A 26,544-nucleotide genomic window follows, 5' to 3' on the forward strand; every position below is an offset into this window, starting at 1 on the left:
AGCCGCCGTGGTGGCCCCGGAGCCATTATCAAAAGCGCGCACTAAGAGCTCCGCGGCGGTGGCCAGGAGGCCCGGAGGCAAGGAGGCAAGGAGGCCAGGAGGCCAGGACCGGAAGCGGAGAAAGCACCTGCTGTCTCCTCCGCAGAGCCCCTCCCCCCTCAGGTAGGGATTTGGACAGGATGGTGCTCGGCCATTAGAACAAGTGCTTCAGGCGCAAGCAGATGAGACCGCCTAGAGGGATCTTATCAAAGTCACCTCAGATAGCTCACTCTTTGAAATCTGCCCCAAATTTCGGCAAGTGACCCGGCAGCGCTGACCTCGGTAACTGCCTCTCCAGGCAAGTGGCCGCAGTTGGCCCAAAGCCCGGAGGAGGGGGAGTCGGCTGCCAGCGGGGTTAGCAGCCGGGCACCCGGCCTCCGAGTCACCACTCGCTAGTGCTGGGACTCGGGCAAGTGACCTAACCCTGGGGACACGGAGGTGGCCAGATACACAGACCTGCTCCTCACCTGGTTCTGACCAGGCTGACAAAACGGAGGGGGCGGGAGAGGGCAGAATGCAGGCTGGATTGCTGAGAAGGGCCGGGCAAAGCCCCTCCTGGGCCTGATGGGGGGACTCGCCCTCCCTTCCCGGCAACGAGGGCCAGGCGGGCTTTTCCAGGGGCGCTGCCCACACAGGGCCTAATGCATGAGGACAGAGGGCAGCCACTCCCCGCACGGGGCTTGTTCCTTCCACCTGGAGGGACATCGGCAGTGGGCGGCACTGCTCCCCAACACTCAGCCTGTCTGGGCCCCGCTTCCCCATACGACAAACGGGTGATGTGATGATTGACCTCATGAAGGCTCTGGCGAGAAGCAAATGCGGGGTGTCACCCAGGAAGACCCGGGGTGGGGACGGCCCTGCGGGGGTGGGCATTCAGTGTGTTCCGAGAGCCTAGTGCAGGCTGCAGAGTCTTCGAGAGGCAGGTAGAGGTGAGGCAGGGTCTCAGAGCACCTTCACCTCAGAAGGTCTGGGGGATCTAGCCAGAAGGCCCGGGAGGCTGCTGAGGGATTTCTGAGCAGGTGGTGTGAGGGGAGGGGCAGCGAGATGGAGACAAGGCAGGTAGACCAGGTAAGGGACAGGGATTGGTAGGTGGGCGAGATGAGGTGATGGGAAGAAGATTCCAAGCAGAGAAAAGCAGCCTCCAAAAGTGTGAAGTGGCCCAATTCTGATGACCTGCCTTCCCCCAGCACTGGCATCTACGCTTGACAGCGGGGAGTGAGCAGAGGTCCGAGGCAGACGGGAACCGTGTGTCCCCAGCAGCGAGTGCCGTGACACCCCTCCCAAGTGGGGCTGAGGTCACATGTGTCAGCCACCTCTCCCCTCCCCCCAGCCTCCTGCGGGGACAGCAGCAAAACTCGTAAGCAAAGAAAGGAAAAAAAAGATTTAATACCACTTTCCAAAAATAGGAGAAAAATGAATCGGTATAATTAGGATTGAGAAAACAAGCTTTTCCCAGACAATATTTTAACCAGAAAGAAACAGAATGTGGTGATTTCATTAGGGAAATGCCAGAAACAGATTATACTGTAGGACTTAAGAGCATTAACCTGCTAATGAATGGGGCCTGGAGAAGTTTGGGAAGATGGCCCTCAAAGGGGAAATGAATTCAATACTCATTCTTCTGCACAGTGACACTGGTGTCTCTGTCTGTGAGCTCCCCCAACTCCCTTCTGCTTCTGCTGGACTTCCTGGGTTCAGGTCCCGGCTCAACTACTTACTAGCTGTGTGACCTTCGGCAAGACACTTCCCCCTCTGTGCCTCAGCTTCCTCATCTGCAATTCAGGATAATTATGGTACTTCTCCCATAGGACTGTCGTGAAAAAGCTAATGTATGTAAAGCACTTAGTATTAAATATTAAGTTAGTATTTGCAAATCATTTGGAAAAGTGACTGACATCTAAGCACCATGTGAATGTCATCCCATTTATTCTCATTGTCACTGGATAAAAAGGAACCACAGGTGCCCCTTTGCAAAGCACCAGCACTCAGTACTCATTGTGTAAAGCAGACCTGGCTCATGGCCTTTTTTCCAATAAAGCATGGGCCCCAGGCTTCCCGAGCCCGTCTCCCTGTGCTGGAGTGCCAGGCAGAGCAAGCCAGCCCCACAGGTGGAGGCAGCCGAGCCTTGCTGTCCCCATCTCCCAGGTCATGGATCCAGGCCAAGGCACAGACGCCATTCTGGTCAAGCAGTAGCATCTGGGGAACTTCTAGTGACCATGAACCCTAGATCTGAATCAGGAGTTTAATGAAAAGCCTGTCTAGGAACCATAAAACAGATGATTCCAGAAGCCCTTCCTGGCCAGTGTGATTCAGATTTCCTGCATGTTCCTTCCCCGTTGTGAATGGAGATGTGACACGTACATTCTCCTACCTCGCTTAGGTCTCTGCTCACCCGTGACCTTGGAGCCAGGCTCCCCCAAGCGTCTGACTGGGATCCCTCACCATCCCCCTCTATCCCTCCACTCTGTGAATTTTTCTGACAGCATGCCTCCCTCCTGATGGACTGTACATTTCATTGTTCACTGTATACCCTCCCTTGCTTTGCCTGTAAGCTCCACGAAAAAGGCAAGGCTTTGCCTGCTTCCTTCTCTGTTCTAGAACAGGGTCTGGTATACCGCAGGTGTTTAGTAAGTATCTGTTGGACAGAATTTCAGATCGTGGTGAGGGCTGGGGGATGTACATATTCTCTCTTGGGCGGGGCCCGAAGAGTATTTTCCTGGGAAATTTGTAACAACAGTATCATCGGGTTGTTGCCGTGGGTCAGAGCCCGGGGTTGGTTTTATTGGGACTTTCAAAGGGTCTGTGCACCATGTACATCAGAACCTCTGCTATTGCTTATTAACAATGCAATTTCTCCGAACTTACTCCAAATCTCCTGGATCAGAATTTCTGCGTACAAGGGAGGGAACCGGGGACGAGGATTTTAACAACTTCCTGGTGATACTGACAGATCCCCAGCCTGAAAGGCCTGATCTAGCTTGTGGCGATGCTCCTGATACACACACATTCTATGGATCTGACTCCCGAAATGAGTAATACACTATCTGTTAACTAACTTGAATGTAAATAAAAATCTAAAAAAAAAAAAAAAAATTAAACGGCTCTGAACTACTCTACAAAAAGACTTCACTTTCCTATTTCTTCAGATGCCCAACAAACAGGTCATGACAGAGACAGACAGTGGCATCTCTGAAGGTCATACGTGGGAAGAGAGAGGCAGTGCGGACCAGTGCCACCCCAAGCCAGGGCTCTGCGGGTGTATAAACCAGGCTGGTAGGCATGGCTCTGTACCAGACTCGGGCTGGACCCCTCCCAAACATTCCCGGGTGACTGGGTGCCTATTAGGCTCATGCCTCACTTCTGGGTCTGGACAGGACAGCATGTTAGACTTGGTCAGGAAAGAATCTAACACCTAGAAGGTGGAGAGAATTTCAATTCCCGTACATTCCTGGTCCAGCTGCAGACCAACCATTATGGAAACTTAAACCAGGAAGGCAGCTGCTTGGTAAGACTGTGGTGACTTCGTCCAGGACGCGCGGCACCTCTCCCAAACGGGGTGGGGCTGCAGGGCTGAAGTGAGCACTACTCACCAGGCATCACACCTTTGATGTCACTCTCAGGGTTCATGCAGTTCTTCTGCGTGAAGTGCAGGATCAGCTTCTTTGCAGCCTCAAACTGCTGGGTAGCCATCAGCCACCGCAGGGACTCGGGGAATATCCTTCAAAGACACAAAGGGAATGGGTGAATGTCTTCGGTTCTGTAGGGCATCAAGAAACACAGCCCTGGGACGCCTGGGTGGCTCAGTCGGGTAAGCGTCTGCCTTTGGCTCAGGTCATGATCCCAGGGTCCTGGGATGGAGCCCTCCATCGGGCTCCCTCTCTGTGGGAAGCCTGCGTCTCCCTCTGCCTGCCGCTCCCCCAGCTTGTGCTCTCTCTCTGACAAATAAATAAAATCATTAAAAAACAAAAACAAAAACAAAAACCCACAGCCTCTGTCCTGGGCCTGGAAGCTTCACAGGTGGGTGGCATTCACTTCCCACCCACGTGAAGTAATGGCCAGTGAATGCTCAGGACGCTCATGAGCCGAACCAGAGAAGCTAAACTGTGGGCAGGGGAAGGGGTCTAAATTTTTTTTGAGAAAGTATAAAAATGATGACTTTCAAAACACGGCAGATAGGAACAACAATCCTACCATTTGTGTCAAGAAATCAGTGTAAACTTTTCACTAACTACGGATTTCTACAGCAAGTTTAAGCAGTTTGTTGAAGCGCTGCTTTTGTTATATTTTGTCACAAAAACCAAATATTAGTAGAATGATTTTAAGTTTAAAAAAAATGCCCAATGTGAGCAACCGGACAGTTATCTTCAGTTTTCGAACATGTGACGGCTTTCACAGGACTTACCTATAGAATTACTTTCATCTTGCTGCTAACTGCATGTCACATCTCTCTGAAGTGACACCACGTAACACAGCAGGTTTCAAGTTTTATTAGCCAACAGATTCCTTGTTTGTGTTTACAATGAGACCTTGTAAGGAGTCTCAATTTAAAAAAAAACCACTAGTGTTTTACTATCAGTGCATTTGGTAAGTTTACTTTTATGACAGTATTTACAAGTCAATCAAAGCGAACGGGGTGCCTGTCTGGAGCAGGGGTTAGCTCACTTCTGGACAGTATCAGTAAATATTTTAGATTTTGCGGACCTGCGAGGTCTCTGTGGTTAACTCCTCAACTCTGCCATGTGCCCGAAGAGCCACAGACAACTCGTGCAGGAACAGGTGTGGTCGTGTTCCCTTTGAACTTTCCTATAGAAGAGGAGCCACCCCTAACAGGGAGGAAAGTAAAAGCTGGAAACCAGCACCCCCACCCTCTGGTCATCACCATATTTTATTTCGGTTATATAGTATCAAGGAATCATGACTGATGTGGCTAAGAAGTTAGCATTGCAACTACCCCTCAGCAGCCCTGCAAGCTCTGGAGAGCCTCTAATTAAAGTAATCCAGAAACTGGCTTGTAAATCTTCTGTTTGTTCAGGCGGGATCCCATACGCAACAATGAAATCAAGCTTATTTTCCGTGTTGTACTTTCTCTAAGCTGTCTGATCAAGTTACTGAGCACTGAGAAGTGGGTTCAGCTGCTCCTCTGATTGTAGATTTTAGGTCCTGGTTTGGGTGCAGCCCTCCAGGCGCGGGCCACTCTGAGTAGCCGGGCCCCTGGTGGGTGATGGCAGGGGCCTTCTGTGTGGATCGGAGGCGCTTCTATAAACAATGCTGGGGAGGCTGGATAGACAGCCTCAGTCCAGCCCAGAAGCATCCCCAATTTCCAGATGCCCCATAGGACAGCCCACACCGTGGCAGGCCACCTGCCATGGCCCTTGACTACTGGGCCCAGTGAGGCTCCACATGGCGATGGCCTGAATACTGGACCCGGGAGCCCCCCGGACTTCGGGGTGCCTTTCGGCAGGGGGCCCTATTGCCAACACCAGTTGCCGAGCTGCCACCTTCTTCAGCAGGGCACGTTCACAGGTGGTCCAAATATGCTTAGCCACTTTGGGAGAATCTTTTTAAAGATTTAAATAATCTTTTTAAACCTCAGAAAACCAGCTCATATATTCCTCTGACAGCACAAGATGTTTTGCAGGTGATCTCTGAAGTGTAAAATATGGTCTACAATACGAGAAAGTTTGGGGTCCTTTTAAAAGTAATTTAAAGTAATTTACATCAAATGTTTATGGAACAAACTCCACAGCTGGGAACAGAATTTGAAAATCAAGACCATAAAGGTGCTCAATGCAGGAAGAGCAAGGCCCAGAGCCCAGCAGGTGGTGGTGGGGGGGCGGAGCTCAGCTCTTCCCAGGTTTCAGAGCCACAGACGGAGACCAGGGTCCCATGGGGAAAGCGTCATGTGCGATCTGGTGGCCCATGGGCTCTCGGGTCTCGGGGATGCTGCCCTACTCCTGACGGCCCTGTCACCCTCTATTACTCATTTTTTTTCTCACCCCCAAATCGTGCTTAAAGACAACAGACTTTGGATACCTAAAAATCAGTAAGAAGAAATAAACACCCTTATGAGAAATGACAACGAGCAAGTTTCTTCCTAGAGAATCTTTGAGAATGGCAAAGCTTGTAAAAGAGGGCTCAAGGACAGCACCGTTTGCAAAGGCATGCCATGATCTTCGGATTTAAGAAGTGGGTGCGGGTCTCTTTTGGAGCTCAAACGTTCTGTCACCAGATTACTTTTTTCTACTATGTGTTGATGCATCCCACATGGATACATCCCTGACCTCAACCTAAGAGTCCTCCAACATAGGAGGAGATCTCTATACATAAATAGGTAGATAGACAACTAAAGCAAGTAAACACGCACACGATTTACCAGTGATTTGGACAGAAGTCTGTACAGTATGGGACACAACTGAGGCCAAGAACCAGAGTGGGCAGTTGTAGGAAAGGGGTGCCGGGGAAGACTTTGGAGGGTGGTGGTATGTTTGGGCTTCTCAGGAGATGGGCAGGTGCAGCATGTGGTGGGGTGGGTGTGGAGACAGGATCCCGAGAAGAGGCGCAGGGCCATGAAACAGCATGTGTCTGGGGGGCTGCAAGCTGGTAAAACGGGAATGCTGGGTGTGAGCTGAGAAGAGATGAGGAGAGGCAGAGAGGCAGGGCCCAGGGAGTGGAGGCTCCTGAGCACCACGGAGTCTAATGAGTGGTAGCCATCCGACCAGAAGGAACTGCAATGAAGACACAGCGCTCTCCCAGAAGATTTGGACATGAGAACAGGGGCTGACTCCCATTAGCCACCCAGCCCTGCTTCCGGTGGCCAAGAGCACCGCCAACTTCCTTCCCTAGGACTGGATTTACAACCATCAGGCACTCTTCCGCACGTTTCCCACGCTTGTAATGGGGTAGTGCATGTTTCCCACGTACAGAATACTTTCAAGCTTGTAATGGGGTAGTGATATCACTCCCATTTCACAGATGAGAACCCTCAGGCACAGAACGTTCAAGTACATCGTGTAGATTCCAGAGCCGGTAAGTGGCAGAGCTTAACTGAACCCAGGCAGTCTGCCTCAGCAGCCCATATCCTTAACCTTGGTGGATGTGGCAAAGAAACCTCACACGCCCAGACAGCGCTCAGGTGACAGAAGCTCGGGATGTACTGTTCTAGCAATGCTTCCTCAGGTGTTCCAGAATGCCACAAGCCCAGAGGGTGCTTGCATGGAATGATGAAGTTTTATGAGGCCCACCACATACTTAAAGTTTACTACAAAGTAAGTCATAGTAAGTCAAAGTAAGTCAAAGCCATAAAGAATTCGCTGGACTATCAGCCTAGGAGAAAGCCCACAGGTGGCTTTCTAGTTTGGATAATGGGCCGTGTGGCCATATTATGGGAGCTTAATGAAATCTCTTCTGACAAGTACATAATGTAATAACACCATGCAAATTAAAAAGCCAGCCAACAGCCCAGGACCTAGGAGGAATGTAGCAGAACCTTAGAGAAACTGATCATTTTCAGCAAAAATAAAAGAGCACGGTGGGCAGCAGGAGGCTGCGTCTGCCTGGTGCACCCTCCCGTGCAGATGGTAAGAAAGTTTCCTTGAGGGTGACTTCTGCAACCACACCAGGTACCCAGGCATAAAAGCCACAGTGGCTTCTCTAGGAGGTAGTTCTGCAATGGCCTGCGCCTGTGGGTCTGGGAAAAGGAAGCGTCCACGGGGCCAATGGCTTGCCTCAGCCCACAGGAGCCGAGCAAGACATTTCGAAAGCTGGAAGGATTTAATTCTTTCAAGCTTGCTATGTGGTAGTATTATTATTATTCCTCTTGTTCAGATGGGGAAACCAAGGCAAAGAAAGTATAAGTATCTGGCCCAGATGACACAGCTCTCAAGTGGCAGAGCCGGATTTGAACCCACGACTAGAGAGATGTTCAGGCTGTGATCGCTCCAAGCCAGGTGGTTCCATGAGCCCTAGGGCTTCTGCTGGAAGGATGTGGGCAAAGCTCCACTCTAGCTGCTCTGGTCCTAACCCCCACACAGCAAGCGAGCGTGGAGCGAGTGAGGGCGGAGGAGGGGCAGTGCCGGGCAGACACCTCATCTCTCCCCTGCTGAGGATCACAGGGCTGACGGGCCTCTCGGCCCAAGGCAGACGATGGATTGTTCTGAGGCCTTCTCCAAACTATGTTCAGGATGGTTAGAAGGTCCATGATCCCGTAGTCACAATTCCAGAATCCCAAAGGTTCTGAAATCCAAAGACCTCGCTGCTTAACTCACTTGGCAATGAGACGGGTGCTGGCTTGACCTCGCCGGAGGCAGAACCAGACCGAATGGATGTGAGCATTTTGAGTCTGCAGGCACTGCTCCTCCAGAACGCACATACATTTCACGGCAGAAGCATCAAGTATCCGATGCCGAGTAGCTGAAGAAGACGGGACGGGGCTTGGACGCTTCAGAATCTGGGACAGGCGATGCTGGAGCTACACGTGGACCATGCAGGTGGCGTCTGCCGAGCACCTGCCTGGAGTGGGCCGTGCAGGTGGCGCTCTGTCCACTCACCCGACGGTCTCGGTCAGAGGCGAGCCACCCTCCACACTGCGCTACGGCTGGGGACGCTGGATCAAAGCCTTCGGCTATGGAATTAATTTTTCATTAAGCAAATCACAGATCCATTCTCTACTTAAAAATGAAAATAGGGGCACCTGGGTGGCTCAGCCTGTTAAGCGTCCGACTCTTGGTTTTGGCTCAGGCTGTGATCTCGCGGTTGTGGGATGGAGCCCCGTGTCAGGCTCTGTGCTCAGTGCAGCGTCTGCTTCAGATTCTTTCTCTCTCCCCCTCTGCCCCTCCTTGCTCCCTCCCAAATAAATAAATACAGTCTTAAAAAATAATAAAATAGTGCAGCCCTCCTGGACCCCTTGCCCCAAACCTGGTGCCCTACATGGTCTTCGTCCTCCCCTTTAGGGGCTAACAGCTGCCTGATGGGGGCGAATCCTTCCAATCACACTCTGGGCACTTGTATGCTTACATATCTTGGTGCTTCTTCTGCTAGATCACACTGCCCCTACTTTCAGTGAAAAATGCCAGTTTCACCCTCAAAATTTCCCTTCCTTCCAGACTGGCACATGTTTGCTCCCAGGTGGCCCAGAGACCATCCCCCACAAATGTGTGCACAGTGGTTTCTATCTTGAGGTCCTGGATCAAACCCACACTAACTTCCTACTTGTGACCTGGGGCCACCTGACACAAGGCCGACCCAACCTCAGAACAACCTGAGCAACATCATTTTCCAGCATGAACTTAGAACATCATAAAACCATCAACCTATCGGTCACTTACCCTGTGGCCTCAATTATTCAACAAAAAGCCAAGGAACAGCAATCATGTGAAAAGGGCCTCTGACTCAATCACATGGAGCTTTCGGAGGCCATGCCCTGAAAGGCCGACTGAGGTTCCCACTCAGACACCCGTGCTCTAGGTTCGAAAGCCCGAGCGCAGACAGGAATGAGGACAGGCCGTTCGGAGCCGAGGGGCACAATCTCGATCGGGTGGTACAGTTCACACACCACAAAGGCTCACACTACTGGAATGTGCCTGATGCCGTACACAAACCCTCTAAACACCCACCAAGAAAAGGCAAAGTTATAAAAAATGAACCTCAGAGTCAGAGTGAGGTCTCTGACTCAACTCAGCCCCTCCAGACAAAGCACATGGACTGAGCCCCTACCGTGCCTCCTGGGGTTGGGGGAGGGTACAGTGGCAGGGTCAGCCCTGGACCTTGGTCTTTAGATCTCTAGACCAGTATTATTTTCTCCACGTCATGCTATGTTTATAGCGTTGCTTAAAAAGCAGGAAAGTCTATTTTAGAAAGATGCCCACCAGATAGCTACACTAAAGTGCTGACTCTTGACGAGTTATATGGAAAATTTATTTACATGGAACTGTTTTCTCAGTGGTATCACGTAAACGATGTTACTGTGTCAAGGCTGATAAATTTTCCATGTTCTCCTAATTGCTACCACTAAACGGCTGTTCTTCAAATTGTGTGTCTGCGTGCCATTCAGACAAGGAGAACCCTATCTGCTTCTTCTCTCTTGCACTCCCTGGTTCACCACATGCTTTTCAGACCACAGTCCTCTAGATTTAATAGTAATGTGTTGTTTCTGATGTACTTTCCTGTCTTTGCCTTCATTTCTGCCTCTTCTGTTATTTGGCTAAGTCTTAAGCCCACCTGATTTCCCATTCACGGATCTCTTTCACACCTAGCATCAGTAATTGAAACTCAATACTGTGATCCTTTCCTAATACTGAAGTCACTATTTTTTTCCTTGACATTTAAAGATAAAACCAAGCATTCCTTCTACCCAGCTGGAGAACAAGACACTGGCAAGTATACTATCTAGGCTGTCTTCTTGCTAATTCATTTAACACCTGCTCAGATAAGACACCAACTTGGCAATTCTCTGCATTAAAAGCATATCTATATGCTTTAACTGTCCTAGAATATTTATTCATAAAGGAAAAGACAGAAAGGAAGTTAAGATTAACAGCTTATATTCTGTTAATTTTATCCTCGAGTTGTTTGTTCTCCTGAAGTATTAAATTTGAGTGATACGTGTGTGGACAGGTACGCTTTCACACTGTCAATATCCATCATTCATGGAATCAGTGTGTACGGGGCACGATCAACCTGCCAGCAGGAAAAAACATGTCAATTAATAGCTGCCTTACAGGGTAAGATCTTCCCTCCAGCAGGTCATCCAGTGTAGAGGGAAGGACACAGATGGGGGTGGTGGAGTTGAGTCATGGAAGGCTTTGTAGAAGCCAAGTTTCCCTGAGCGTGGATGTAAAAAGCATCTCAGACCATACTAAGGGTGCTTCTGATTTAAAGAGGTGATTCTAGCTGTTGATACTTGAAGGTATTACCAAGTATCACAGTGCTATGAAATTCTGAAAAGAGTCTCAAAATTTAAAAAATGAGAGCAAAGTCCAGAATTGAATGAAATACAAGTTGGGAGAATATCTTAAGTTTCTGGTCCAAAGCTCTTACAAAAATATAGGCTTCGTTCCCATAGATAAGCTTTCACTTGGATTTTTTTTTTTTTAAAGTTTAGTTTTGTCTGGTATAGATATAAATAAAGGTTAAGTCGGTTCAATTCAGGGGATAGCAAGTGAATACAAATTACCTCTTTTTAACAAAAATTCACATGATTTGGGTTAAACTTAGTAATTTAAATTAAATAAAATTAAAATAATTGGCTTTTAGGATGGTTAAACCCCAAAGATATCCTGAGGCAAATAACTCTTCTTGTAAATCTCTTTATAGAATATAAAATTCTTTCATAATTAAATGGCCATCCCACTTGTCACATAAACTCGTAACTTTGTGTCTCTGATGTTTTCTAAAACGGTATATACCTAAATGACGTAATTCTTCCCTTATAGAAAAATTATAGAGGGAGGACATCGCGAGCCCCGGGATTATACACATTTTGTGACCTTGGGCAAATTACTTAACCCTCCGGGCCTCAGTTTCCCCACATCTGTAGAGCAGGGTAGGGGTTGTGGGAGGACACCAAGGCCTTACCCCGGCACCAACATTCTCTGCGTGGATTTATTTCATGAGGCTAATGGCAACCATTGCCTTCTTCTTAAAGGCAAAAAAGATGCTGATCATAGCCACGCACTGTACAAATATTCTAATGCTGCTTCCAGGTTTTTGCCAGGAGGAACGAAGTCAGTACCGAAAATGTTCTTCAGAGCTAGCCTTTTAAATAAGCAGTCCAGAATACCTTACAGTTGGGATAAATTTAAAATATTCTTCAGTTCACATTCTAAACATGAAGGCTTAAAATTCACCTAAAAATGTTCTGGAACCTTGAGTGTACCTGGGTTAATTTTCTCCACGTTCTGTCTCTTCATATCCTCTTTTCTCTGAACCTTTTATTTATTTTATTGGCACCTCTGTATCAGCAGTTTGTCCAGGGAGTCCGGTCAACCTTCTCCCGGGACTCAGCTTCTCCTGATCTGCTGGCTTCCATCTTGATGATAAAGGAGCCCACGGAGGCCACAAATTCATTGGCTTGTCATCAAGGGGGGGGCCCTGCCGGTTCTACCCTGACCTCGGACCCAGCTCTGGAAAGCAGCTTCTTGCCATTAGCACACTTACCCCTCCCAACCTCAACAGAAACAGTCTCGATGGAGTGAGGTCAGCCTGATCTGTCTGGGACCTCCACTTCTTATAGTACCAGACATATGCTCTGCCAGAGGGCCCCCCCCCCCCCACCGCTGACGGGGCTGGGCCCCTCGGCCTCACTCTGTTCCCATCTACGTGGACTTTTGCCAGTGAACAGTGAGTGGGGCAACCACTGAGCAGTTATCACTAGACACCAGTCTACCCGCTTTCTGTCCCCACCACTCCCACTAAACACACCCGTCCCGGAGTGCACACACATGCACACATGTGCACATCGGCCCCCTGCATTTGGCCTGGTTTCAAGACTCCGTGACCCTCCAGCTTCCACAGGGTAGCAAGATGGAATGTCGGAGCACATCCTAGGTGTGCGGACAGTGAGGACCAAGGAGCTGGTAACATTGGCCTCTAAAGAGCAGAGGCTACATCCCCTGACAGAGGACATGGTATTGAAGGGCCACATGTTCCCACGTTCACAGGTCTTTCTCCACTTGGACTTGGAAGCAGTTTTGTTGACCACAGGGGTTCCTATTATTTTTTACATACTCTCTGCAGACTCAGAAGTTAAAAATGGGGCAGCCTCTTGCCTGAGGCCTCCCTAAAATTCCATGCCATTAGCAAATCCCCAAACAGCAAGTCGGAGAACATTTTGATCTCACTTTTAATTGCTCATTCAATTGTTAGGATTGAAATGTGGGCTACCATTTTTATTTATACACTTGCCTTCGTCAGGACTAACCAAATCTTCCCCCCACTTAGATAATTTGCTGACAAATAGGATTTGAGTAAATTTCTTTTTTGGCTTTAAATTTCCTAGAAGTCCCTCCAAATTAACTATCTGATAACCTGTAAAAATAATTATTGCAGATTTTCAAGCTCCCAGAGGCTATATGCTTTTTATGATTCACCTCTGCCACTTTCCTTTGAGGAAAAGATTTTCTCGTGTGACTTTACTGTTGGTAGAACTGAATTCAGTTTCCCTCCTGCTGTGCTGGGAGCCCTGCAGCCCTTCCTTTACCAGTAATAGAATTTGCAGCATGTGGTACCTTGACCGGCTTCTGAAATAAAGCTGTTTTTGATGGAAGAAGGTACTATGTCCCCAAGTGTGTGTGGCCAAGAAAAAAGACTGATAATCGCTGGAATGAATACACACACACACACACACACACACACACACACACACACAATTTTAAGAGGTCTTTTAAAATCATTTCAACAATGACAAAAAGCAAAATCAATTCACCCACTTAACACATTTTTATGGAGGTCCCATTAGGGAAGGTACTGATTGCCCAATGATTTTAAGAAATGTTTTTGTACACGTTAGGGAAATGCTAAATAACAAGAGGAGCTAGAAGAGAAGACCACCCCCGCCCCGGGTGAGAAGCCTGCTCTGTGCCCCACGCATGGTGCTCTTGGTGGGCCAGGGGCCTCCCCATCCTCCCGGCATGCTGGGTCCCACCCCCGGGGGCCCAGCAGCACCACTAGCACAATGACTGAGAGGCTACTGGTCCTCATTCTGGCTCTGGGTTTTGCCTTCTGGCTTTCACGCCTCGGCTCCAGGTACCAGTTCTAGGACTACAAAGCAAGCTGTTGAATAGCCCCGTGTCTCAGTTTCTCCATCTGTACTAGAGGCCTTCCTAGTACCTCCTTCAGAGGGTCACCAGGAGGGTCCAAGGGGCCAAAGTATTGAAAGTGCTTGGCGGTGCCTGGCTCGGAGCAAACCCTCCAGAAATGTTAAAAATGAGTATTATTCTGTCCAAAATATTTCTGATATTTGAAAAGAGCCAATGATATTTAGGACCATTTACATATTGGAACTGTTAGTACATTTTTACGCTGGATATGTAACCCGAGGCCATTTAAATGTTTTACAATGGCTTTTTTCTTGAAATTTTTAAAAATTAAAATCCCCTTTAGCACATACCTTTTTCCCAAGAGTTTTAATTGTTTTACTCCTCTACCCTGTGAGTTCCTTAGGACAGCGTGCTCTGTTTCCTGTTTCAAGGTTTATCTTTCATTCAGGGAATTGATACTATTACTTATTCTCAGTGTTCTGTACTGCAGCTTGATCTTTCTCTTATTTCCTGATTATTTCCCATATGGTTTATTATCTCCTTCTTATTGCCTTCCCAGATGCTTTTGATGATCACGCTGATTGCCAACAGCACTTCTTCTCTCGTTAGGATGAAACTCCAGCTGAACAAAGCACGGTTAATAATTCACCATCTTCACACATTTCCAGCGTGTCTGTCTTTCTCGAAGCAGCTCATGCAAAAAAACTCACGTTCTGTGAGTACAAGATGAGAATCCTCCCTAACTAGGTACCTGTCTAACGGTCTTGGAGAAGAGTAAAAGAAAACTGTACCCAAAGCTCTCCCGCGGGGGTGGAAGGTCGCACCGAAGGCAAAAACTCACAGGATGCCCCCCACTGAACCTGCTCAGAGGACGGGACAGTGAGGGGGGGAGAAAGCTGCCCCTCCCATTACCCTTCAGCACAGGCTGTAACTTGAGACTCCAAAACACACATGCATCTAGGTTGATGTTCTCATAGTGCGGATAAAATTGTTAGACCCAGGACCCAGATTTTTCGGCCTTCTTTCATCCGTTCCGGGAATATCTCTGACTTCTGCTATCTGAGACGGTAAGACAAATCTGCTCTCCGCAGTGGAATTGGATCAGACAGCCAGTCCTTGCATGACATCTCATTGATCCTCAACGATGGCATCTGTCTCCTTTCCCTGCAGGACCGAGAAACCTCTTCCTGCGAGAAGTGTGACTCCTCCACAGCTGACTCAGATCTTCTTTATGCTTTGACACCATCTTTATTTGGGGGGGGGCTACCGGGTCCCTCAGTCCATGAGCAGACATCTGGCCTCTATTCTGTGGTGTACCCACCCCACTTCCTGAACACGAGCGCTCGTCAGCATCCCCTGGAGGGCTTCTGAAGCCACAGACCTGCACCCCACTCCAGACATTCGGACCCAGGCAGTAGGCCTGGGGTGGAGCATGAGAATTTGTGTTTCAGACACGTTCCCAGGTGCTGATGAGGCCGTTGGTCCAGGGACCACACAATGAGAACCACTGATGTTCGAAAACCAGCTTTTAGTGACTTTCTCACACTTTTGAGTGTTTTGGTGAAGCTTTTTGATGCCCTGGTTTCCCCCAGCTAAAAACAGGAATAAACCCACCAACCTAATCCAAGGGTTAATGGTTACTATAGTGTCACACACAGAAGCTTGCAGCTGATCTTGGGAAAAGCGTCCCTAAAATGTTAAGACATGTTCAAATCAGGGTCCATCACGGGGCCTCTGCCACAGAGGCGGCGCGGCCTGTGAACCATGTGATGTTTCTCCTCCTGGCCGAGCTGTTCCACGGGGCAGGACGGTGTCCTCTGGGTTCACGATGACCCCGCCACACCCAGCCAATGCTGCTTGAAGAAGGGTGGGTGTTCTCACTGGGGACCTTCCTGAGTCGGCATCACAACGGCCCCCCAGCATGCACCGAGGCCAAAGCTGACGTGCACACGCTTGTTTTTATGAATAATCGCGAGGAATCGGCAGCATGAGTTTATATTTGAAGGTGTGGTGAGGTCACGTACCAACATTTTGGAAGAGCGGCACAGACATCTTCATCTCTTGCAATTCCTACTTCATGTTGTGCTCTGCAAACACGTGAGGCAGATAGCCCGTGGCGCCTTCTCCACCGCCTCCTCCCTCTGGGAGATCCCTGACCCCTAGTCAGATCCCCCCAGAAAACCTGATGCCACCTGCTTTGTGTACCAGCTTCCTGACTGTCCACACCATGGTTTTCTAAGACGGTCTCACTTAATGCAGACCTGCAGCCCCAAACGCACTGCCCCAGGCTGTGCCCTGCACGAGGAGGACACTCTGTCCCCGAGCTGTGTGTCCTGGGGCAGGCTGCAGCCCACTGACAGGGACAGCTTTTATACACTTTGTGCAATTAGAAAGCGGCAGCCCTTGCAACCACCCCTTCTCTTCTTTTAAAAGACTTTATTTGACAGAGAGGGAGACAGTGAGAGAGGGAACACAAGAAAGGGGGAGTGGGAGAGGAAGAAGCAGGCTTTCCGCGGAGCAGGGAGCCTGACGTGGGCTCGATCCCAGGACCCTGTGACCACGACCTGAGCCGAAGGCAGACGCTTAATGACTGAGCCACCCAGGCGCCCCGCAAGCACCCCTTCGTCCGTTCTGGGCTCACCTGCCACTTAGCAGCACATCTAAGCAGAGGTTCTCTTAGATTCTCCCTTCATCTGGTGTTTTGGATACTGAATCTGCACTCTCCCCCTCCCCCAACCCCATTTGTTTTCTGTGACCCCGGAAGAAGTCCACATTTATTCTGGAAAAAGGACAGGCTGATATGAGTTCCTTCTAGATGACCCCTGAAGCTCTGCTGCCCTTTCTTCCTTTCTAAGCGAAATGACTGAGCAAGTGCTTCTATCAGGCTCTGGTGTCCTGAGGGACAAAGACCGTGGGGATCTGAGCCTCAGGCACTGGCACTGTCTGCGGAGTCACCCACTACCTCTGCCAGAATTCTCATTCAGGTGAGAACTCTTCACAGTAGGCTCTCTTCTTCTGTTCTTGCTTCCTGATGAGGTGCCTAAGTTTGACTCTGCAAAGCATCCAGCATCCCAGCGAGCACATCCTTTCATTGTCTCAGGCCACTGAGCCCCTGAAGCTCTTCCTCCACCTAAGCCCCGCGGGCCAGCAGCTGGTCCCGCCTGGACCCGGGGGTCAGCAGCCTCCCCAGGCAGCACATGCAAGGACGTTAATCTCTTCCGGAGGCTCACCCGCTGGGGCCCCAATCACTCGCGCGCCATGTCTTCCCCGGGATCCACCTGTACTCACCACACCCCCTGTCCAATCCCGGCCGGCCCCTGGGTGCATCATACCTCGGCTGCTGCCACCTCCTCCTGACTGGCTCACTTCATTCCAGAATATTCTGTAACCCTGGAGCTGCTGCAGGGCTGCGGATTAATCATGCCTTTTTATTTCCTGCATTTTCTGAGGTTTCTGGGAGGGAAGACTGTCGCCCCTCCTCCCCGCCCCCCCCCCAGGTTAGCCAAGTCTTAGCAATAGCCAACAATTCAGTGTGCGCGCACCTTTCAAGGACAAACCAACCGATCAGAGCCCACACCCTCACCACCTCCTCTGTGGGCTCTCACACTCTGGCCACTGTCCACCGGCTCTAGTCACCCCAGAGCCAGGTGCCAGACAACCAGGGACAGGCCTGTGCCCCAGAGCCTGCAGAAATTACGCACATTAGCCAACCTGGGGCCTGCTTACCCCGCCTCACCCCTTTCTTCCGGCTGAAACAGCAGGGAAGCCTCCTGCCCCCCGTTCCCCTCCCTCCTTCTCCTTCTGCCTCCTGACCAGCTGGTGCTTCCCTGTGGGGCCCCCGGGATGCGGTGTGCCCCCATCTTTAGGGGACCGTCTTCTCTTCTTGGTGGCTGGCAATCTCCTGACCCGCCGGCCTCACCCCGCCCGGGGAGTAGGAAACCCACCCTTCCAAACGGGCTGTGTTTCCTTCAGGGCTCCCAGCTATCCGCAGGGCCTCCCCCACTGCCCTCAAGACTCAAGATCAGACCTTCCCTCTCGCCAGCTAGTCACCCCGTTTCTGTGACTCTTCGAGGTCTCCCCTCAGGACAGGATTGATGCTCCAGTGCCCGCGGGGCCTCCGTGCCACAGAGAGCCCTGTCCCCCCGCCCCCAGGGAACATTCCGGGCCGTGGCTCTCCTGCCCTTGTGGGCCACAGCGGACCTGCCAGCACCTCTCACTGGGGCTGCTCCCAAACACACCTGGACTCAGGCCTCTCCAGGTGAGCACCCCGTCCACCATGGGGGCAGACACCACACTGGCTCCCTCCGTCCCGCTCTCGGCCACTCTTCCACCAGCCCCAGCGGCAGAGAGCGAGACCTTGCTGGAGCACCTGCCAGAGCACATTCCTCCCCCGTTTAAACCTCCATGTGTTTTCATGGCTTTCAGAACAAACCCATTAAGGGGCGCCTGGGTGGCTCAGTCAGTTAAGAATCTGCCTTCGGCTCAGGTCATGATCCCAGGGTCCTGGGATTGAGTCCCGCATCGGGCTCCTTGCTCGAGGGGAGGCTGCTTCTCCCTCTGCCTGCCACTCCCCCTGCTTGTGCTCTCTATGACAAATAAATAAATAAAATCTTAAAAAAAAAAAAAAACAAAAAACAAACCCATCGTGCTGAAGGCCACATGTGGTCTGACCCACCTGTGTGTCTGAGCTTGTCCTTTGTACTCAAGCCCCACTGGCCGTCTTCCTCTTCCAGAAGAAGCCATGTGGAAGCCAGCTTTGGCCCTGCTCTTCCCCCTTGCCTATTTTTCCACCCAGAACTTTGTGTGACTTCCTCTTTTTGATCACGTATTTAGGTGTTAGCCCTAAAGTCACTCCCTGAGAAACGCCTTTCCTGACCACCCTAACTTGCTCCTCTCCACCCCACTGATTTATTTCATGTCTTCAGAGTGGTGGTTATTTGGAAGAATATTATTTGCTCGAGTATGGGTTTATGGTCTCTGGGCTCCCTCCCACCCCCGTATACCCACTGTAATACAGATTTCAAAAGACGAGAGATTTTCGCTCATATGTATGTGCAGTATCTGGAATACTTAGTAGCTAGGACAGCGTTCGGCATGAGGTAGTGGTAACTACCTTAATTCATTATTTGAATCAACTTCGTTTTCAGATTGCTCTGTTTCCTAGAGTTCCTGAAAGGCAAATTTCTCAATTTATAGTTTCAGGCCCTTAGAATGGATTCCCATAGACTCTGATTTTTGGCTGTGAGTTCATCCTTGGTAAGCATTTTCTTCCATGTGAGTCTCCAGTGACTCTCTGTGGGAGGTTTCATTCTTGAGCCAGAGGGTCCAGCGAGCTTCACAATTCCTCAGCCTTACAAAGCGGTTAGAATTTGGAACACATAGCCATGGGTGGTGCAGACTTCCTGGCTCCATGTCTTAGAGGTGGATCGTTTCTGCCCACAGTCCGAGGCATCAGCCAGCTTTGGAGCTGAGTCCCTGTGGTGGGCAAAGACTTTCAAATACTGTTATTAGAACAGGACAGTTTGGAGTCCTGGCTTCGTTCAAGGAGCTCAGTTATAAATGCATAAAGGGCCTGAGACCTTAGCTCCAGCCCTTGGGACAGGTATTAAGACTCCAGCTCCCTGGGCCTCTTTCTGGTCCCCTTGCCCTGCAGGCTGCCTCTGTATCCACTCCAGCTTGAATGTTCTGCTTGGCCTGGGCCCTGGGCGTTCCCCCTTTCCGGCACTGGAGCTCAGCACCGTGGGCATATTTGGTTGATGTGATACCTTATCCAGCACTGGGTGTGTGTTTGGAGGGTCCGTGTCAGTGCAGCCCACCCTGTGGACCAGAGGATCCCTTCTGGTCAATCTCCCCGCTTTGTCTTATTGCTCCCATGCCAAGGCCCTGCGCGACAGCGACTCTGTGTTGTGCACTTTGGTTTAGGGTCCTTGCTTCCACATCTGCTCTTGGAGGGACCCCAAAGTACCCAGTACTCTGTAGGGTCCCCTGGGCCCCCACCATGAAGACTTGCTCATGAAAGGAAAGCGAGAGTGTCGGCTTTGTCGTCCACAGCTGGCCGCCTGGCTTGTGCTGCAGCTGCCCCCCGACCCAGCGGCCCTCTTCATCCTGTCAAGCTACAGAGCCTTTGGGGGCAAGGGGCTTCCTACCTCCCACAACAAATGGCAGGAAGGGCGGCTGGCCAGAGAAAGCCGGTGATTCTTACGGAGCCTTTCAAGGCTAGAGGCAAAGGTGGAATGCGTCGCTCACCACCGATTTCTTTGGCCTGCCCCCTGTTACACCCTGGCTTCCACGCGGGGTAAGAGGTGATACGACTGTAGCTGCAAAGCCGCTCAGATTTAGGAGCACTTAGTGTAGGTCAGACATGTGCCGAGCACCTTAGAGAATAACATAAATACAGAATGACTGATGCTGATCACAGCAGTTACCTATTTGGGTAGAGCTGGTCTCCCCCAGACTGCAGCAGCAGAGCTGTGACCACACGGCACCAGTGACTCGGAACGTCCGTCCACCTGCTGGTCTGAGTACACGTTTTACTTATCAAAGCACCCTGGCTGCCTTTTTCACTAGATTTTGTTTTTACATTTGTAAGTTTCAAAGAATTTTTTTTCTTAGGTTTTATAGTATATTTAAAGAAATGAGTGTCTTACCTGCCATTAAACCCTGATATACTTTTTCAATTTAAATAAAAAATACAACATGAGCAACAGGAACCCCAGTCCTTTACCATGTGGGTCAGTCCCCCAGACCTATTCCAAAGCCTTCCCTGCCGTTTCTCCCTGCTGGGTGTCCTCCTACCCGGGGCAGGTGGGATAGCACCTGTGGAGACTTGAAGCCTAACTCTTACTGGAGTGTGAGCCACCAGGAGGTTGTGTCCATCCCTCCTCAGGCCTCCAGCCCCCCCCCCCCCCCCCCCGCCAGGGGCCCTCAGACAGCTCCGGGGCCCCTTGGGCGCTCTGGTGAGAGGGGCAGTAGCTGGGAGGATGTCAGATCCTCCTCACGGAGGATCCTCTAGGGCAACAATGCTCTCTCCCAGGGCCAGAGGCTCTCTCCCAGGGGCTCCAGTGGTCCGAGACAAGAGACAGAAGCTCAGGGAAGGCAGGAGATGGCACCGCATGTGGTTAAGAGTGGCCTGGGGTTCAAGGGCCAGCTGGGTGACCTCAGTTTTGCCATTTGTACAGTGGGGTGATGAAATATGAAGACCGAATAACCTACTATTTGTACAGGGCTTGCAGTTTGTGTATGACATGAACATGGTATGAGCATTTGTTAAATAAATAAATGCCCCTGAATTCCAAAACAAGCAAGGTTCCACTCCAGATGCAGCAAGGGAAGGAACAGGAAGGATTGCCTAGAAGACAGAAGGAAGAACTGCCCATTCCATCCTGCTTTGGGCAACGATTTCATTCTTTGCCTCCTAAGCCCCTGCTGGAGGGAGCAGGAGGTCCTGAAATATGCACAGCTCCCACTCCTGCGCGGAGTGGGGGCGGCGGGGCGGGGGGAGTGGTGGTGGTGGTGGTGGTGGTGCTGTCCAGCCCCAGCTGGCAGGCAAGGCTGCAAGAAGCATGGGGAGGGGGGAATGGGGGGGGGCAGCTGTCCCCAATGAGCGACTCCCCGGCAGGTGGCCTTTCTTCATCCCTTACAGCTACCTCCCTGCTGCTGCGAGGTTCTTCTGATACAGTAACCAAGAGCTGGGCTCTGGAGGAAAATGCACCTGTTCCCTCACTCACTGCTGTTTCTCTGTGGGATGACCTACTACCAGGGCGGGGCTGGGGCCCAGCACCATGAAGCTAAAAGGCAGGGGCTTTCTTCCCCTCCCTGGTACCTTAGCAAAGGAAGCCCAATTAAGGAGCCTTCTCTGCTCCAGTGAACACTTAAAGCTAACTGACTTCTTGCCAGAAGTTGGGTTTCCATTAGTGACCAAGTAAGAGCAACAAAGAATAGTATGTATTCTCTACAGTACAGTGGCTCGTACTCGCGTGTGGACAGAGCGTTGGCATGAAGAGGGCCGGGAGGGGCAGGGAAAGAAAGAAAGGCATTATTAAAAAAAAGAAAAAAAAGGCTGAACACTCATTTTTTTTCCTAAACATCTCTCTATCCAAGAGGGGGGTTTTTCAACCTTTGCTAAACATCAATCCTCCGGGGAGTTTTTAAAAATCTAGTTGCCCAGGTCACACCCACCAGCCTAGTGTGTTCAGTTGTTTCCTCCCTACAGCCAGCCAGCCAAAAGCCAAAGTTATACACGGTTCCCAAAGGCCTAGTGGACTCGTCAGGAGCAGGGGTGGACAAACTTCCTGTAACGGGCCAGAGAGTAAATATTCGGCTTTGTAGGCCAATGAGACTGTTGTACCCTCCTCAGCAACACCACTGTAGCGTGACAACAGCCCGAGCTGACACGTACGTAAATGGGCGGGCATGGCTGTGTTCCAATAAAACTGTATTTGCCAAAACAGGTGGCGACCAGATTTGGTCCACGACTGTAGTCTCTGCCTGTCCCTAATCTAGGGGAGATAAGGGGGGCTCTCCTAAATCACCCCTTGAACGTCTCCGTAGTACCCCCTCCCAACACAAGAATCCTCCCTTTGCAAATCTATTCATAAAAATCCTATCAAAATAACCCAGCAAGCAGGCGTCCGGACACACTGAGGGAGGGCAGGCTCCCGGAGCTGGGTGGAAGGCGCTCAGGGGCTCCCTCCACTCTCTTCCGCCCATCTCTGTGGGTGTTTCAACATTTCCCAGGATACCAGGTTTGAGAGAGGAAATTTTATAAAGGAGGAAAACGCCTTCACAAAAAAAGCAGAAGCTGAAACCAGTCAGGAGCTGGGGGAGGGCGGGCCCCCAGTGGTTGGCCTCACATGTCTCCCCCCGGGGGTGGGGGGCGCCCTTCAGAAAGCGTTTGCAGAAGCAGCAGGGGATGAAGCCTGCGGGGAGGGTACTCACGACCAATAGAGCAGCATGAGCAGGAAGGGGCAGATGATGAGGGCCTGCAGGACCTGCCAGTCCCGGCACAGGGCGGCCAGCCCGGGCATGAGGAACTGCCCCGCCATGGCCACGAAACTCGCCACCATCGTGATCATGAACCGTTTTCCGGGGGGGCACAGCTCTATTCCTGGAACACAGAAGGGACAAGAGAGACATGAGCACCCTGCCCCGCAGCCTGGAGGAGCCACGGGTGCACCGGGGTCAGGGAACCTTCTCCAACAACCAAGCACCATAGAAATCGTATTTATTTGCTGGCCGCCGCGAGAGCCCTACGTTGCATGTCAATGTTGAGATCCTTGTTTTTTACAGCTGGATGAGCCGAGGCCTGGACTGGGAAGGAAGAGATTGTTGCTCAAGGTCACAGAGCGAGTCAGCGGCAAAAGAGCGTAATTCAGAATTGCCGAGCCCAGACACTAGGAGACGCTGCTTTGTATGGGGCTGTAGTGTTTGCGCTGCACAATTCCGCTTCCTCTGCTCTGGGGATGCTACTGAGCTTGCTGGAGGGCAGGATCCCTCTCCTGCCCATCTGCTGCCGTGCCTTCCTTGGGCGATGCTGTATCAGGGGACCCCCTCCACCTGGAACGTCCGTCTGCTCACTCCCGCCACCTGCACCATCCCTCCTTCTGGTCCCGACTCCTGTGCTCCTTTGGAACTGCGAGTTCCAGGCCATCTATTTGCACTGTGAGACCAAGACAGACCAAGTTGCACCATGGTTAATCTATCTGAACAAGACAAAAAAAAAAAAAAAAAAGCACCAAAAAACCAAAACCCAAAAAACAATCAATAAAGCAGATTTGGTAGTAAGTTTCTCCTCCCTGCTGGAATTCTGCAGCCCACTGTGACATGGGGGTGTCGCACGACCCTTTCTCTGTCCCCATGAGAGAGACAGCTCCTCTAGCAGAGGCATGTCTGAGTTATCTTCAGAAGTTCAAAATAGCACCACTGTCTGCCTTCACTAAATGTCTCCTGAATGCAGCGACACCATGGTCCCCCTTGTTGGCAAGAATCTATGCTCTGAATCTGACCTCGAGGGAAAAAAGACGGTCACAAAACCTTCAGCTGTAGCACCCAAGTGCCAGCTGTACAGATCCAGGATGTGAAGTCCTATACTCAAGGTCCTCCGCGCTGCAACGTAAGCTGAGTTTTATACATTCCCCGTCCCCCTGCCCCCCCATAGAACATGTCGGTTTGTTTGCTAGTCTTCTACAACATGCAGTATTCCTGAAAGCTTGCTTTTTTTTTTTTTTTTTTAAGTATAGTTAAAATGACTTTCTAAAAAAGGAGAAAGACCCTTGGGAGAGAATACTTTTTGTGCCTCTGTTTCCAGAGGCTGTGGATCCGTGGCTGTGGCCCATCTACTGGTTGTCTAGGGACCACAGCTGAGGTAGCAGGTCGAAAGGCAATAGGGAGGGGAGCAGGTTTGAGGGGAAAACAGACACATTACACTTGGCCACAAGGATGCAATCAGCCCTAACAAGGATAGGGCACCATGCCAGCCCATATCTACACCAGCTCACCTGCACGGAAAGAATAATAAGGTCATCAAAATTTCCACTGCCACTCTGTCACAAACAGATGATCATCACAGTGATGGGTGAGCGGGAGAGAAAGCTGGCCACACTGCATATAGCTTCTAAAGGACTTTTTGCCATTTAATTAAGAAAACAGGATTAAGCAGCCCTCTCCCGGCCACTTACTGCGATGCCATTCCTTTCAATAGGCACGAGCTGGGTTCACTTAAAAGATCACTTCCTAGGGGGACTCGGGTATTCACTCCTGATCTGGCATTTCTGCTCTTAAAAATAATGGATCAGGGTCTTTTTAGAAAAGAGGGATGGGGGGCGCCTGGGTGGCTCAGTCGGTTAAGCGGCTGCCTTCAGCTCAGGTCATGGTCCCAGGGTCCTGGAATCGAGCCCCGCATCGGGCTCCCTGCTCAGCGGGAGGCCTGCTTCTCCCTCTCCCTCTGTGGGCCGCTCTGCCTACTTGCGCTCTCTCTCTGCCTCTCTATCAAATAAATAAATAAAATCTTAAAAAAAAAAAAAGAACTGGCGCAGGTGGTAGCTTGCACTTAGTAGGCACAAGCGATAGATGTGCCATGGAAACCAGCAATCAGCATAAGCCAGGGTGAGTTCGCTGCTCAGGGCTCGGCACAGGTTTGTCTCAGAAGAGACAGTTTAGCACTTGGCCACCCAGGTAAGCTTTAAACAAAGTCAGAGAGATACTGTTCAAACAGCCGATGGCTCCATGTCAGTGGGCTGGCAGGTGCAACGGGCATGGCACACAGCCTGTGGATTTGCTCTTCACTGCCTCTCTCTCTAATTCTGTGCCCTGGTAAGTATGAGACTATCCGAGACTATGGTAGCTTTACTACAGACCCCTTCGGGACGTCTCATCCCACAAGCTAGTCTACACTCCGTGCTATCGCATGAAGGATCACAAGGCAACTTCCCAAATGAGGGTGTGGGTTTGTGGAGGCCAAAAGAAATTCGTCGCTTGATGGGCAAATGATTCCACAGTCTGACTTCTCAGCAACCCCCCTCCCTAGCTGCAAATGACATGCTGTGACCAGGACATATGTCAGCGTTCCTGTCGACACGACAGTGATTAATTGTCATAGTTATTCTCCCATAGGGTTCTCTCATCCCTCTCCCATAGGCGGGTGGAGGGTTCCTCTAATTCCTTGTGAGGTCCTGAAGAATCTGCACCACCCGAGAGCTTGTTAAGAGATGCAGAATCTCAGGCCCCACTCGGACCTCCAGAATCAGCTTCTGCATTTTATCAAGATCCCCGGATGACCCCTTGCAAGGCACCGGCTCACGATACTTCCCCCAAACGGTTACCCTCACCCACAGCGCGAGAAATGTTTTTCCTTCCCAGACAGTATCTGAGAGCTGAATAAGTAACATCATTTTCTGACTGCTCCACTCCTGCTTTTGCAAGGACTCTTAGCAGAGATTTCACTTTATTTCGCCAGGTAGAAAAATGGACGAGCACTCTAGTTGATCCATATATTTTAGCATTCCCGCCAGGGCAATGGAAAAACACAGCGCTTTGATCTAAGGACACAGGTATGACACTTGCATATAATAACCTTTCTGCCTTGACTCACCAGAAATCCTCTCCAAACTGCCTGAAATCCACTACGTTCTGAACGTGGCTATAAAGTTGTTTAAAAAAAAAAAAAAAGCAATTATCAAAGAACGGCAGGCACTTTAGGCTTGCCATTAATCACATGTTCCTTTTGGATGATGAGAAATCAGTTTTCCTGAAGTGGAAGAGAGGAAGAAATACATCACAGCGTTAAAGCCTTGACTCCTGGCATCCGGTAGCAGGGGACAGAGACGGCAGGTAGGTGGTTTCTGCCCACAGGGGGCCTGCTCCCGGCTCTGCAAACAAGGGCATTTGGTGCAGGGGTTCACACACCTTGGAGATGCCTACAGCTATGAGGCCAGGGCCACTGGCCTCCGTCTTCAAAGGCAGGAGGGACGTCTGGGTGTCTCAGTCAGTTAAGCATCCACCTTCGGCTCAGATCATGATCCCGGGGTCCTGGGACCGAGCCCCGCATAGGGCTCTGTTCAGCGGGGAGCCTGCTTCTCCCTCTCCCTCCGCTGCTCCCCCTGCTTGTGCTCTCTCTCTGACAAATGAATAAATAAAATCTTGAAAGGCAGGGAAACCTGCTGGCAGCAGGGAATGGTGTCCCAGTGGCACCGCCCCCTCAGGACCTGGGGATCACAGAGAACAGGCCACCCACAGGCAGGCAGCCACAGCTCTG

General features: G+C 50.6%; 1 protein-coding gene across 5 annotated transcripts in view; it reads right to left on the reverse strand.

The window, feature by feature from the left end:
• The window catches only part of SLC22A23 (solute carrier family 22 member 23), a 172,795-nt gene that overhangs the window by 23,652 nt on the left and 122,599 nt on the right, over positions 1-26,544 (reverse strand). For 3 of the 5 annotated variants that reach the window (XM_025891073.2, XM_073877515.1, XM_073877516.1), the window contains exons 4-5: positions 22,731-22,899; positions 3,630-3,757 (exon numbers count right to left, since the gene is read on the reverse strand). In XM_025891073.2, the coding sequence (XP_025746858.1) occupies positions 3,630-3,757; positions 22,731-22,899 (297 nt within the window). Of the gene's footprint in view, positions 1-3,629; positions 3,758-22,730; positions 22,900-22,942; positions 23,452-26,544 lie in introns of those variants that run through there. The other 2 variants (XM_073877520.1, XM_073877517.1) reach the window with 2 other exon arrangements.

The sequence above is a fragment of the Callorhinus ursinus genome, unplaced genomic scaffold, assembly GCF_003265705.2.
Source record: "Callorhinus ursinus isolate GAN/ISIS: 27379988/994484 unplaced genomic scaffold, GSC_fseal_2.0 scaffold26, whole genome shotgun sequence".
In the NCBI taxonomy this organism is placed as follows: Eukaryota; Metazoa; Chordata; class Mammalia; order Carnivora; family Otariidae; genus Callorhinus; species Callorhinus ursinus.